General features: G+C 46.6%; 1 protein-coding gene across 3 annotated transcripts in view; it reads right to left on the reverse strand.

The window, feature by feature from the left end:
• FAM3B (FAM3 metabolism regulating signaling molecule B) overlaps window positions 1–15,155 on the reverse strand; it is a 32,113-nt gene that overhangs the window by 394 nt on the left and 16,564 nt on the right. Inside the window, exons 4-8 of one of the 3 annotated variants that reach the window (XR_005984715.1) lie at window positions 8,892–8,950; window positions 7,918–7,968; window positions 6,975–7,062; window positions 5,269–5,401; window positions 2,711–2,903 (exon numbers count right to left, since the gene is read on the reverse strand). Coding sequence is in view for 2 of the 3 variants with exons in the window: in XM_041734846.1 (XP_041590780.1) it covers window positions 5,269–5,401; window positions 6,975–7,062; window positions 7,918–7,968; window positions 8,892–8,950 (331 nt within the window). In the remaining variant the exon portion in view is untranslated. The other 2 variants (XM_041734846.1, XM_041734847.1) reach the window with 2 other exon arrangements.

A 15,155-nucleotide genomic window follows, 5' to 3' on the forward strand; every position in this document is an offset into this window, starting at 1 on the left:
GTACTTAAAACGTGGCTAGTGTGACTGATGGACTGAATTTTAAATTCTATTTAATTTAAATACATTTAAATGTCAATGCAAATTTGGCTAGGGGCTGCCATATTGGACAGCAAAGCTCGAATGTTTAATTTTCAATTCTCTGTGTGGAGGGCTGTATTTTTTTCAGGGAAACTATAGAGTCCCTTGCTCAGCAACTGTGTGTTCATACTGACTGGGCTTTCGTCCTTCATATCTTTGATTCTTTCACCCATAATGGAGTACCTTGACCTCATGTGGAAGAAGAATAATCTGATAATCTGCATTGTTATAGGACGATGGAATTCCAGTTTTACATTCCTTTTTATATAACAGCTTTATGAAGATGTCATTCACATACTATAAAATTTTCCCATTTAAAGTGTATAATTCAATAATTTTAGTATTGTGGACTCAATAGTCCACAGAGGTATGCCACCACCACCACCACAATCAATTAAGAGCATTTCCATCATCTGAACAAGCAAGCACATACCTGTCCGTAGTCACTCCCCATTGTCCACAGCCCTGGGTGGTCACTCATCTACTTTCCATCTCTATGGATTTTGCCTATTCTGGAAATTTCATATAAATGGGATAATACCAATATGTTGTTTTTTTGTGTGTTTGATTTTCTTCACTTAGCATGTCTGAAGGTTCATCATCCATGTTGTAGCATGGATTGGCAAGTCATCTCTTTATGCGGCTGTGGAATATTCCAGTGACTGGCTATACCGTATCTTATTATACATGTTTTTACCCATTAATCAGACATTTGGGAAATGCAGACTCACTGCATGGACTTTTAAATTCTATTTGAATTTTAAATTCTATTGAATTTAAATACATTTGGCTGTTTTCCATTTTTTGGCTCTTATGGGTAATACTGCTGTGTGAATTCTTGTACAAGTTTGGGTGAGCATATGTTTTCATTCTCTCAGGTAGATGTTTATGAGTAGGATTGCTGGGTTATCTGGTAACTGTATGTCTAACTTTTTGAGGAACTGCCAGCATGTTTCCCAAGGCGGCTGGATATCGCATTTCCTCCAGAAATTAGAACAAGGGTTCTAATTTCTCCACATCCTCATCCACATTTCTTACTGTTTTGTGTGTTACAGCCATCCTAGTGAGTGGGAGGTGGTGTCTCACTGGGGTTTTTATGTGCTTTTTCCTAATGGCCAAGGAGGAGCATCTTTTCACGCGCTTGTTGCCCATCTATATGTCTTTGAAGAACTGTCTATTCAGATCCTTTGCCCATTTTATAATTGGGTTGTCCTTCTATTATTGAGTTGTAACAGTTCTTTATATATTCTGGATACAAGTCCTTCATTTGCACATGTTTTCTCCCATTCTGTGAGTTACCTTTGCAATTTCTGGATGGTACCTGTGCTCTCTTCTGTTGTTTGTGCTTTTGGTGTCATATCAAAGAAACCCAAGGTCACAAAGACTTACGCCTCTTTTCTTCTGAGAGTTTAGTAGTTCTAGCTCTTACATCTGGATATTTGACCCATTTTGACTGAATTTTTGTCTAGGGTGTGACGTAGGGGCCAAAATTTATTGTTCAGCATGAGGATATCCAGTTGTTTCAGTGCCACTTATTGCAAACATGACTCATTCCCCAGGGCCCAGCATGGGAGAGCTGTGTGACGCGTAGAGGAGAGCAGAGTGGAGCGGCAGTGGCTTCCCTGGCGTGTGGAGCGTATGCAGCATGGAAATACCAGTAGGGAGGGACTGGCTGGGCTGCAGGGGTCTTTGCTCTGGTTCCAGATCACCAGGGACCAAGATGGAGACCATGCCAGAGGGGATGCTGATGATGGCTCCGTGCTGAGTGCACCACGCGGGGCAGGCTGACCACCCACGGTTCTTGTGAAGACAAGGAGGCTCAGACACATGACATCAGAGTCCTTGGGTCACACAGCTCGGCGGGACAGAGTCTAGGTCCAAACCCAGGCTACACTGCTTCCGACTCCTCTCCTCCTTCATTTCTTAGTTTGTGGGTCTCAGATTCCTCCTCCTTTATAAAACCGGAATCTGCCTTAAAGTCTGACAAGAGCCGGGTTTTCGATGACAACAATGGCACGAGCTGCCAACAGAAGCTTCTCCCAGGTTCTCCTCAGACCCATGATGTAGATGTGGTCACTTTTCCTTCCCTGGACGTACTGTGCGTTCGGAAGTCAAAGTTGATGCCACCCCACGTGGTTTCCTGCTGCAAGCAATTCTAGGACATCCTCTTCCTTAAGGGCTCTGGACGCTGTGACAGTTTCCCTTTAAGGTAGGACAGGAAGGCAGAACAAGGCTGTGTGGACCCTTCAGAGGGTCCACAGTGTGGACAAAAAAGCAAGTCCCTTACATGTTAAAATTCAGTTCAGTGGGTTAGTGGGGCTGGTGAACATGTGGGCTGTGCCTGGCAAGCCGGCTCTGGGAACAGCGGGGGGATGCATGTGACAGTGGCTGGGGCCAGGGCTTGGGAGGCCCACCCCACACAGCCACACAGCACCCTCGGGGAAGTCCACGCAGTGAGTCTGCATTTCCCAAACAGGAAGACACACTGATTCCTCCAATAGCACTTGACCTGAGCTCTGGGTGAGGCTGGCTTGAGGCCCTGGTGCCCCAGCTCAGGCCTCACCAACATCCAGGCAAACCGCCTTTTGTGCCCCAAGCCACAGCTCTAACAGCTCCCACGAAAGCTGCTCACCGCATTCAGGTCTCATCTTCATGCTCTTGTAACAACTGGGACAAGAACCTTCAGCCCACACATGTAGGCAAGACAAGCATTTTCCCGACGTTCCCGTAGAGCCCCCGTTCCAAAACACTCTGGTCCTCTAAACTCAGGGCAGCGCTTGGATACCCACTCTCACCTTGATTCCTCTCCTTCTAGAAACTCTCTTCTAAAGGAGACAGGAGAGAAAGGACTACTGCTACTTTGCAATTCAAATGAGGTTTTATTTTAAGCCTCTCAGCTGAACATTAATAGGGAACCTGTCTGTTGAGATGTTAACCCTGAGTTAAAAAGGGATTCAAGCCTCACGCCAGGCTTCTCTGATCCTGTGGATGCTCGGGTGCCAGAGGGCACAGGGATGGGGGCCGCACTTCCTGCGGGGTCTGGCCTGTGCTCTGCTGGGTCCCTGACCTGGGGCAGGTGGGAGAGGCCGAGGGAGCTGGGGGAGGCTGGGAAGGGGGGGAGGGGGGACAGAGAGGCCAGGAGGTGATGTTAGGGGGAAGCTGGGATGTGCTCAAGGAATTGAGGCCTCCGTCCTGTCGTCCTATTGTGAAAATCAGAGCAATGGGCCCAACCCTTTGTTTGCATCAGGATCACCAGTCAGGCCCCACCCTGAGGCTCTGGTTCAGGTGGCCTGTGTAGGGTTGGGAATGGCAGGCTGGGGGTGGACTGGTGGGAAGGGGCAGGGGAAGCTCCAGGAATCTGCCCTGGGTTCCAGGGCTCTGCTCAGTTTCCCTGCTGGGCCCTGCATGCTAGTCTCATGTAACCCTCAGGGACCCTTATGTGACAGGTACAGTTTTCATTCCTTCCTTGCTAGAGATGATTCTCCGGCACAGGGAGGTCACGTAACTTTCCCAGGACCACACAGCTGAGTGGGTAAAGCCTGGAGATCCCAAACATGCCAGACTGCTACCGATCATGCACGGGGGCGAGAGAGGAGACGCTGCATTACTACACGGGGTCAGCCTGACGAAGGCCACGGGTCCGTGGGGCACATCCCCGCATCACAGCCGCTGGGCCCCGAGGAGCTACCTAGCTTTCACCTCACTGCCCGGGGCACCAGAGCGAGGCCCGCAGAGGTAAAGTGGCTGGGGGTGTGGGATCACAAGTGGCCCCTGGCAAACCTGACACTGGAAGCCAAGCCCCCCTGCCCCGCTGTGCCTGGCCTACCTCACCACGAGGTGCGTGTCCAGGCGGTGAAGGCCCGTGACAGTGGTACCACGCAGAGCCCGGGGAATGCCTCTCTGACTAGGACAAGTCCCTGAGGTCTCAACTGTACACCGGGTGTCCACACCGCTCATTAGTACCGAGAAGTCTATGCTAGGGCACCGGGTACATGCTTCTAACGTGTTCTGTACGATTGGCTTCCTGTCTGCAGAACGTGAGAGGTACAAGGGGAAACATGCTTTTCTAGATGCGTGCTAAAATAACCCTGATTTCTGAACCCCCAGAGTAGGGGCATCACAGAAGCCGTGGGCCTTCCCTGGGAGCTGGTCATGAGTTATCTGGGGCGGGGCCACACTGAAATCCCACCTCATGCACCCCCCTTCCCAGCTAGGGTGGTCCTGCCAACAAGGAGAGGTCCCGCTGCTGTTTCTGTCTCCCTTCCCAGACCCAGAACCACAGCAGACGGTGCCGGGAGGGGACCTGGACCAGGTGTCCCAGCCTCAGGTCGGGAGCAGCCTCTCACACGGCCAGGACACGTCCATTCCCTGCCTCCTTTGAGTTTCTGGCTCCTGGAAAGGAAGCCCTTCTCCTGGGAAGAGTCGGTGACCACCCCACGGCAGTGCTGGCAACCCTTCCTCTCTGGAAACTGTCCCATCTGCTAAAAGGCAGCGTCTCCAAAAGAGGTGCCAGCTTGTGACTCCGACATCGTGTGCCAGTGCTCAGCTGGAATCTTCACAGGTGACCAAGTTAATCCGTTAGATTTGTTCTCTTGCTCTTTACTATTCTTCCGTAAAGAGGACACGGTGGTGGTGGTGGTGGTGGGGGGGGGGGACTTAACAATCCATCATGCATCGAGCTACGGCAACGGTGCACACTTATGCTGTGTTTGGCCCCCGCACGCACAGTGCCAGCACTGTCACCAGCCTCCGAACAGAGGCGGGTCACAGGAGGCTTGCCACGAATTGTGTTGGCGGCAGCACGACGGAAAAGTGGGACCAACGGCCCATAAAGAATCGACTCGACCTTCCGTCGAGTGCCTTTTCCTGATGGAATGGGCAAGGTCACAAGCACCCGTGATGGACTGTTTTACTAACAGTGACGTACCAAGCACCCACTGCGTGGAAGGCGAGATTCACCCCGGACGCGGGAATGCAGAGTCCCAGGCACAGGGACTTCTCCCACGGGAGAAGCGAGGGCTCAAAGCCGGGGAAGCCGGCTCCGTGTGGCCCTGTGTGGCCCGCGCTTAGCGCAGGGGTGTCGTGGAGGCAGGAAGCCGTCACCAGCCCACAGCTTTTCACATCACGGGGCATCTTCTACTACTAACCACTCGTGGGAAGTGACATTGATTAAAAAAAAAAAACACTCACATTTTCTCTCTGAATGTCTGCAGGAAGTTTGAAGCCTTTTGCTGTAAGAAATACCCAGCTGGACCTGAACTGTATGTTCCTGATTTGTTTACTTCCAAGTGCTTCTATGACCTTCTTGGCGTCCTCCTTCAGCCTGGGGAGGGGGGAGGAGGGCGTGTGAGCGTGGCCTGTGGGGACTCCGGTGTGTCGCACGGCGCATGTCCAAGGCAAGAGGCTTCCCCAGCAACCCACCTCCTCCTGGGGCGGACAGCGGGAGGAGGTCAGATTTCTAGTTAAGCATGTAACGGGCATCAGGGCCTCTTTCAGCCTCAGATTTGGGCACAGGGTTTTAATTCTCAATTCTCAAAAGCCCTGTGTCTTGGGGTTCAACTGCCTCCTCACGTTCGGCCAACATTACGTTTGGTCTTTGCTGTCTCTCCTGTTCACTGGCCACAAAAGGTGGCGGACAGAAGTTGCTGAAAGATGAAAGGAAAGGTCAAAATGGTCCTTTTCATTTTCAGAGAGGTCAGTATCAAAAAAGAAGAAATTATGGGGGCGCCTGGGCAGCTCAGGGGTGGAGCATCTGCCTTCGGCCCAGGGCGTGATCCCAGGGTCCCGGGATCGAGTCCCGCATCAGGGTCCCTGCGTGGAGCCTGCTTCTCCCTCTGCCTGGGTCTCTGCCTCTCTCTCTCTGGGTCTCTCATGAATAAATAAGTAAATTAAAAAAAAAAAAAAGAAAGAAAACAAACTTCTGAAACAATGCTAAAAGCACGCAGCTTAGGGTAAGAAGAGGAAAGAGGAGAAGGGAAAAGTAAAAAAAAAAAAAAAAAAAAGAGCTTCCAATTTTCCGGAGTCAAATCAGAATTTTCCCAAGCGTGTTATCAAATAACTTCTGTCTGGCGAGGCGCTCTGTTGAAAACAGGATCTGAGGTCAAATTATTTGGGAGAAGGCCGTGTTCGGGGCCACCCTGGAAAGCGTACAGGCCACACAAAGACTCTTTGGCTCCTGGAAGTTTGGCAGCGAACACACATGTTTACTCAGGAGAGCAAACTTCCGAGAGACTCGGAGCCAGGCCCACTGCTCCCTACAGAAAGCTGTGGGTGCGCGCTTCCTTTTCATCCTATCGCTCCTCATCTAGAGAATTCTTCTCAATGGCCTTTCCTGTTTCTCGAAGTCCCACCCTGGGTCTGGCTTTTTTGCACCAAGTGTTAATTCTTCTGTCCTAATTATGGTCAGTGGTGGCTCCGTCTTGCTACCTGGGAATGTTCCTCAGCTTCTAGTCCTCACGAACCCTGATGGCTACTTGTGGGTTTTTTTTTTTTTTTTTTTTTTGGAAACCCCATCGGCTTTGTCATGGGGCTCCTGTTCCTTCTCCTTAAGAAACCATCCCGTGGGACAACCGGGCGGCTCAGCGGTGGAGCATCTGCCTTCGGCTCAGGGTGTAACCCGGGGGTCCTGGGATCGAGTCCCGCATCGGGCTCCCTGCATGGAGCCTGCTTCTCCCTCTGCCTGTGTCTCTGCCTCTCTCTGTGTGTCTCTCATGAATAAATAAGTAAAATCTTTAAACAAAACAAAACCTTGCTCCTTGGATTTGCTTTCTTTCCTAGAGCACGCTCCTGAGCGCCCCCCCCCCCCCCGCCCACCAGCAGGCCTGGTCTCTCCACCAGCCAGCTTCCCCAGCCCCCCTCCCCTACGCACCCCACCGTGACAAACCCAGACACCTCACCCGCTGGCACCGTCATCCTGGGTCACCATGAAGAGCAGGGACTTCGGAGGTGCGCTCTGAATGAAGCTTGCCATCAGTCCAGAGTTATCTAGAGGGTCAAAGCAAATCAATTTTAGGGTCTTCTCTGTTCACTTGCCCTGGACGCTGTGCCTCCTCTGCTCTCAGGGGCCATGTCCTCTCTGAAACCTTCGATTCCTGGAGTTCGTCCCGTGACCACACACAGGGTGCTCTAGCTCCACGAGCGAGTGGCCGCTGGGCTCCACGGTGGGAACAGCGGGGGTGAGGGGCACGAGCAGATCGTGCAGATTCTGTGACTTGAACCCGAGACCAGCAACACGCTGGCCGGCACAGGCGGGGCATCTTCTGCAACGACTAACCAGGCCCGAAAGCAGAGCGGCCCCAGGACACTAACGTGCAGAACGGGGGCAAGAAATCAGATTTTAAAATAATTCTCACTGTTCAATAAAGACAAAAGGGGCTGCTATACCCTGACTGCCCAGTGGGCTCAAGCCCAGTGCCCAGAGCACAGAGACCCCGGAAGGAGAAGGGGCGCCGTGTGTCCCAGGATGTGTGTGCTGAGCCCAGCAGGACACCATGAGCAGGACAGGGGCAATGACGACGCTCAGGGCTCGAAAAAATGATCACATTTTTTACATATATTTGATTAAAAAAAAAAAAAGTTCTCTTTCTCATTATCTGAGGAAGGAACAAAAGGGCAAGTGTGACCAGAGAAGACATTTTCTAGATAACACCTTCCAGCTCGATCATGTGAACTCACTTAGAGACCGGAAGGGCTTGTGGAAGACTGTTCTAGAACATTCCTCTGAGCTTCTGGCAACTTTTTTAGTAGACAAAATGAGAGTGTTGGACACTTTTGTTTGGGTCTTTTTATCTTAATGCTCCTAATTCATTTTAATTTTCATAGGAAAATTCCTTTTCTTACCACCTTCGACCATATTAAAATATTGTGTTGCTCTCACTTTTCCAGTCAGATCTGAAAAGAAAAGAAATCGGTTTTAAAAGAAAGTTCACTGGACTTGGGGCACGTGTGGCACGCGTGCTCAGAACAGCACACGCAGCTGTCCCCGTGGGCAGGCCGGGAAGGCGGCTGGTGGGCTGCTCTAGAGCTTTCCTCCCGTCTGCTTCCAGTTAGTTGGAGCCCACGCTCTTTCCCGCCACCCCTCTGCTCCCACAGGAACACCAGAGCGCCCGCCTCGGCCCTCCCCACTTCATACTTTGGGTTTTCCAGCGGGATTCTCAGAGTGGGCACATATTGTCCCTGGTCCCCACAGCCCCGTGGTCAGGGGGCTGCACGCTCCGTGTGCTCTCAGACACGGCACCTTCCCAGCTCTGACAGCTCTCCTGGTCACGGGCCCCCAGTGGCAATCATGCCGGGATGTCCTCCCCAGGCTTTGTCCCTCGTGGCCTTTGCTCACAGAGGGGGACCTGGCTGCTGGCTCTCCCTCCATGGGGCCGCCGGGAATCCAAGAGCAGCCCCAGGATGGTCTGTGCCCCCACAGCCTGCTTATCTGATTTTACCCCTGCCTTCTGCTGGCCCCTTTTTTGTTTTTACAAAAACCTATTTAATTTGACTTTTTTTTTTTTAAGTTTATTTATTTTTAGTAATCTCTACACCCAACACGAGGCTCGACTCACGACCCTGAGATCAAGAGTCGCAGGTTCCTCTGACTGAGCCAGCCAGGAACCCTGGACTGTTTTTGTTTTTTGCAGGAACCATAATCCGTAACAATAATCCGTAAAGTGAAGCATTATAAAAATAATCAAATAATTTTAAAGTGCATTAAAATACAAGCCTAGACTAGATCATTTGCAAAAATCATCAAAAACTCAAAGTCACTTGAAAATCCACTTGTGGAACTTTCAGAGAAGTTTGAAAGACAATATTTAATGACTCACAGTCGACAATGGCAATATTTATTCCTCTTCCAACATTTCCAGTCTTTTCTCCGATGAGCCTGAAATGTAAATAAGAGTTAGTCAAAGAATCCTGTTCTTAACTAAGCAATGAGTAGGGCTCCCTGTTCCATGAGCTCTTCTCTTGGGAGAATCACTCCTCCAACCATTGGCACTTACCATTCCCTCGAAGTTATGCAAAGGCCTTGACCCAGCTCCCTCCAAAGTCACTCGACATATACCCACCCCCAAGGTTCTATAGACTCAGTCCCTCTGGGAACCTGGAAACTGGAATTTAATCTTATCATCTGGACAAATGGCGAGGGAGAGGAAAGTCTAGGATTTGTTTACCACAGGCTCTTTACGCACATTTTCTCACTGAACACTCAACCCGCTCCCAAGCATTCATTTTTCCACCTTACAGATAAGAAGTCCTAAGAAGTGGATCAGTTGGGATGGATCTGACCCAAGTCTGGTATCCACGTACACACCCTCTCTTCTCATACTAACGGAGGCTTTGCTGGACTCCTGGCGATTTTTTTATCTCGCCACAAGGTGTATGCCAGCTTACCTCCTCAAATAAATACCTTTTATTACTTCACTTAATTTTCACTTTTAATTGGAGAATAAATCTCAACTTCAAATGCACTGTGCCCTAAAACCAGTAAGAAGACTGACTTTCCTGGAGATGGTATTTATTACTGAGGATCCTGGAATTGTGTGTGTGCGTGCGTGTGTGCATGTGCAAGCATTCTCTGTCAAGTTTTAGAATCAGTGATATGCTAGTGTCACAAAAAGAATTTGTAAGTTTTCCTCCTTTTCACATGCTTGGGAATAGTGAATATAGCTCTGTAACATTCTCCTCTGGACACATTTATCTAAACTCCCCCGGGGGATTCCCAGGCTAAGTCCTTTTTGGAACAGTAGGTTTTTGACAATTTTAGAGAATATTCTGTACTATATTGAAAGAGAAAAAGAAACTTCCATTTATGACAGTGGAAAGTGGGGAGTGATCTGAATCTAACCTCTCATAGAGAAAAATTTTAAAATGGGATTTAAAGAATATATCCACTTGACCATATTGGAGACACAACAAGGAAATAAAGAGTTTTGAAGCCAGGATGTGGGAAAACACGGAGTTTCAGGTCGGGGAGCCCAGCAAGCACAGCTACTTTGCCTCAGGAACATTGGCTAATTCCAGAAAAAGTGCCAATGACAATGAGTAGCGCTTCTGGCACCTTGTGAGGTGAGGCTAGGGACAAAATTGGAAGCCAGGCCCACCAACAGGAAGGCCATGTTAAATCCTCCAATCTTATAGGGGTTGGGGTAAAAAATGATTGAATCTTGAAAATAAGAATGAACCAGAAATAGGTCAGAACTTGAATAACCACAGCCAAGTTTTAAGTCAACTGGGTGGGTCCCCCCAAATCTCAGTCCTTAATATTTATTCAGATCATTCTATTCTGCTAATGATTCTAAGTCCCTGTTAAAAACAAAGACCCTCAGAAAAAGAAGATACCATCTAATACCTTAAATACCTTAAATTGAAAAAAAAAAAAAAAAAGAAAACCCACGGGGCATCTGGGTAGCTCAGTTGGTTCAGTATCTGCCTTTGGCTCAGGTCATGATCCTGGGATCCTGGGATCCTGGGATCGGGCCCTGCATGAGGCTCCCTGCTCAGCAGACAGCCTGCTTCTCCCTCTGCCTGCCATTCTCCACCACACCCCCAACTTGTGCTCTCTTTCAAATAAATGAATAAATAAAATCTTTAAAAACCCCACAATTTCTCAAATGCACAGTCTGTCACACTATCAAATGTCACCTAGGACATAACGAGAGATGTCAACATAAAAAAGTGTCAATGAAACCAGCCGAAAATAATAGATAACAGTGACAGACTCATAAGGGCTCTAAATAGATTATCCAAAATATTTTAAAATAATTATACTTAATATGCTTATGAAAATAATTAATAAAAGCAAAACATTTCAAACTGGAAACTACAAAAAAAGTGATATGAAGATTTAGAAGAAGTACAAAATGAAGCTCTAAATCTAAATGTAACAACTGCAATCAGTAGTTAACAGAGGGCTTAGCAGCAGATGAGGCCCAGTAGAAGATCTGCTGAACTGAGCAACAGTTCAGAGGAAGACAGCTCTGTCTACGATGGAAGACGGAAAGATAGAAAGATGGAAAATACAAAATAAACGGAGGGCTATAGGGAATATAATAATAGGATCTAACGTATGTTTGTTAGGAGCCTCAGATGATCAGAAGAAGGCAAATGGGGCAGGAGATGCAGTGACAGAGAATTTGCTAAATGTGATGAAGGACTTCAATCTGTACATATTTAAAAAACACAATGAACCTCCGAAGAAGATAAAGCAATAACAGCAGACACAGCAGGGTGCAAGTGCTGAAAACCAAAGACAAGGGGGGAAAATCTTAAAGACAATGCAGGAGGGGGGAAAAAGGCAGCTACTTTCATTGTATCTGCAATTCGATTGTTGGCTGACTCTTGCAGGAAACAATGGAAGCCAGAAGACCATGGAATGATATCCAAATGGGTTGAAACACAACCTGGAAAAATATCTTTTAGTACCAAATAAGGAATAAAGATATTTCAGGGAAACGTAAACTGAGACAATTCACCACCAGCAGATCATACAGAAGCTTTTGTTCTGTATCCTTTGCTGTAATAAACCTTACTTATCTGCAAGTGTTAGCTGTTACTGAGTCTTAGAAAGTCCCTCCAGAAGATCAAAGTTTAGAGTAGTTTTACAATCCCCCAAAACAATATCTAACTGAAATAGATTCACATGTGCGCCAACAAACATGTAATTATATGACACCTTTGATGTACAGGTGAACTTATTTCAGTTTTTTTTTTCTAAAGATTTTATTTATTTATTCATGAGAGACACAGAGGGAGAGAGGCAGAGACATAGGCAGAGGGAGATGCAGGCTCCATGCAGGGAGCCTGATCTGGGACTTGATCTCAGGACTTCAGGATCACACCCCGGACCGAAGGCAGGCGCTAAACCACTGAGCCACCCAGGGATTCCCCTCAGCTTGTTTTCAATTCTAGAGTTTCTCTTGTTTTTCTTTGGGTTTTTTAAAAAAAAAAGTAAATATGCAATTCATTCACATGATTCAAAAGTCACCATTATGTGTATGAAATAAAATCAGACCCAAAGAAATCTTCCCTACACCCTCCACTTTGTTCTCTTCAACCCCTGTTCCCATCTCCATGAATGGCTTTTCTGTTCTCCACACAGAAAAGCCAATCTAAAAACAAAACTACTAGAACTAAAAAGTGAGCTTAGCAAGGTTGTGGGATATAAGATAATTATACAAAAATCTATAGTTTTAGTTTCTGATTTGTCCTCCCAGTGTTTATTTTTATGTCAAAAAATGAGCAAATTGTGTGTGTACACATTCAGGGATATGGATATATACCTGGATGAGTACATTTATATATGACTATATTTATGCATACGTCTGTATCCCTTACCCTATTCTTTTATAACAATCTGGCAAATGTGTTGCTCTGAGTTCTGTGAGCCATTCTAGCAAATAACCAAGCCCAAGGAGGGGGACATGGGAACTCTGATTTATAGGCAGTCAGAAGGATAGTGACAATCTGGGACTTGTGATTGGCATCTGAAGCCAACTGGAGGGAGAGTGTCTTGTGAGACAAAGCCCTTAACCTGTGGGGTCTGAGGCCATCTTCAAGTAGACAGTATCAGAATTGAATTGAATTGTAGATGCCCCACCCCCCTCGCCAGTTGGCATTGAAGATAATTGCTTGATGGGGAGGAATAACTACCACACACATTTGATAACCAGAATACAAATGCACTCAGAATACTGTGTGTAGCATAAAGGAAAACAATAGTTTTTTTAACGCACCCCAAAATAATGAAGCTCACCAAGAAGAAACAGATAACTTGAGTAGCTCTGTATTTATTAAAGAAGGTGAAATTTGTAGTTAAAAATCTTCTCACAAAGAAAACTCCAGGCCAGAAGGTTTCACTGGAGAATTGCATCAAACCTTTAAAGAGATAATACCAATTCTGTATTAACCTCTCCCAGAATATTGACGAGGAGAGAATACTCACCAACATATTCGACCCCGATACCAAAGCCAGAGAAAAAAATAACAGGAAAACCACAGACTAATATCCCTCATGAACGTAGATACTAAACTTCTTAACAAAATTTTAGCAAATTGAATCCAGTATATAAAAAAGATAATATATCACAAGCAAGCAGGATTTATCTCAAAAATGCAAGGTTGGGGCAGCCTGGGTGGCTCAGTGGTTTAGCGCCTGCCTTCGGCCCAGGGCATGATCCTGGAGACCTGGGATTGAGTCCCGCATTGGGCTCTCTGCATGGAGCCTGCTTCTCCCTCTGCCTGTGTCTCTGCCTCTCTCTCTCTGTCTCTCATGAATAAATAAATAGTCTTTAAAAAAAAAAAAAAGGAAAGCTTTTACCTTAAAAAAAAAAAGCAAGGTTGGTTTAACATTCAGAAATGTAATTCACCACATGAGCAGGCTAAAAAAGACAAATCATAGAATCACCTCAAGAGATGCAGAAAAAAACATCTGACAAAATCCAATATCCATCACTGATTAAAAATTCTCAGAAACCATGAAATAGAAGGCATTTCCTCAACCTGATGAAGGGCTTCTATGAAAAATCCGTAGTAAACATCATACTTAATGATGAATGATAGAATGCTTTCTCTCTAAGACAAGGAAAAAGGCAATGATGTCTACTCTCATTTCGATTCACTATTATAATGGAGGTTCGATCCAATGCAATCAGGCAAGAAAAAGCAAAAGCAAAGGCATGCAGATGAAAAAGTGGAAAACTGCCTTTTATTGGGGTGGGGGGCCGTTAGCTGACATTATCATCCACATAGAAAAGCCAATCTAAAAACAAAACTACTAGAACTAAAAAGTGAGCTTAGCAAGGTTGTGGGATATAAAATAATTATAGAAAAACCAATTGTATTTCTATGTACTAGCAATGAAGAGTTAGAAATTAAAATTTTTAAAAATATAATATACTACAGCATCAAAAGTGAAATACTTAGAGATAAATACAGTAAAAGAGCTCCAAAATGTGTACACTGAATATCGTCAAAACATCTTTGACACAAGTTAAAGAAAATTTAAGTCAATGGAGAGCTAACAATGCTTGTTGTGTAAAAGATGTAATATTGCTAAGATGTCAATTCTCAGCAAACTGATCTGGAAATCCAGTGCAATCCTGTTCAAAAGCCAACAGGCTTTTGTGTAGAAATGTATATGCTGATCCTAAAATTCATACGGATATGGAAAGAATCTAAAATATTCAAAATAATTTTGAAAAAAAAGAAAAAGAAAACTGAAGAAATTATGTTTTGGGGGCACCTGGGTGGCTCAGCAGTTGAGCATCTGCCTTAGGCTCAGGTCGTGACTCCAGGGTCCTGGAGCCTGCTTCTCCCTCTGCCCATGAATAAATAAATAAAATCTTTAAAACAAATTAAAAATAATTTCACCATGTTAAAAAAAGCAAACAAACCTGGAGGCCACCATTTGTTTATGTGACTGGGCCACGCACTCAGTCACGTAACCGACATGCTGACTCTGACCTTAAAACATAAGCTTCCCCCGTGTCAGTATGACTTTTCAGTCATGAACAGGTAACGAATATCGCCAATCTCGATAACAAGTCACACCAGGAAACAATGCACTGACTCATGCCTGCTTCCAACACCGTGACCACTGGGCTCTGGGCTTTCTGACCCCTGTCTGTTGGGACGGCTCCTGTTCTCCAACTGTTCCTCACTCAGTAAAACATTCAAACCAAGTAAAGCCCATTGGATTTTCTTTAGGTGGTCTTCATAACCCAAGTGCTGGACCTTGATCAAACTGAAATGGCACAGTCAGTGCAATGACCGAATCAGGACCGGGTGAGGAAGAGGATGGGAGCGTTGGTGGTGAAACCACCGAGTGGCCAGTCCACAGATAATGCCCAGCTCGGGGGAAGCCGAGAAGTGCGAGCACGGGCCTGCCATCTGGAGATAGGGAAGGAAGGAGAGAGGCTGAAGGCAGAGGTGGCTGTCCCCACGGAGGGCTGGTGGCACAAAGGAAATGAGCGGCGGGAAACTGTTGTTTGTTTGTCTTTCTACATGAATGTCTATTTTCTCTATAGGATGGTGAGACGGCCACAGCCCAGCACCTTCTGCTCCATGAGCTGACCACAGCAGAACGCGAG

Source organism: Vulpes lagopus, chromosome 20, assembly GCF_018345385.1.
Source record: "Vulpes lagopus strain Blue_001 chromosome 20, ASM1834538v1, whole genome shotgun sequence".
Taxonomy (NCBI): domain Eukaryota; kingdom Metazoa; phylum Chordata; class Mammalia; order Carnivora; family Canidae; genus Vulpes; species Vulpes lagopus.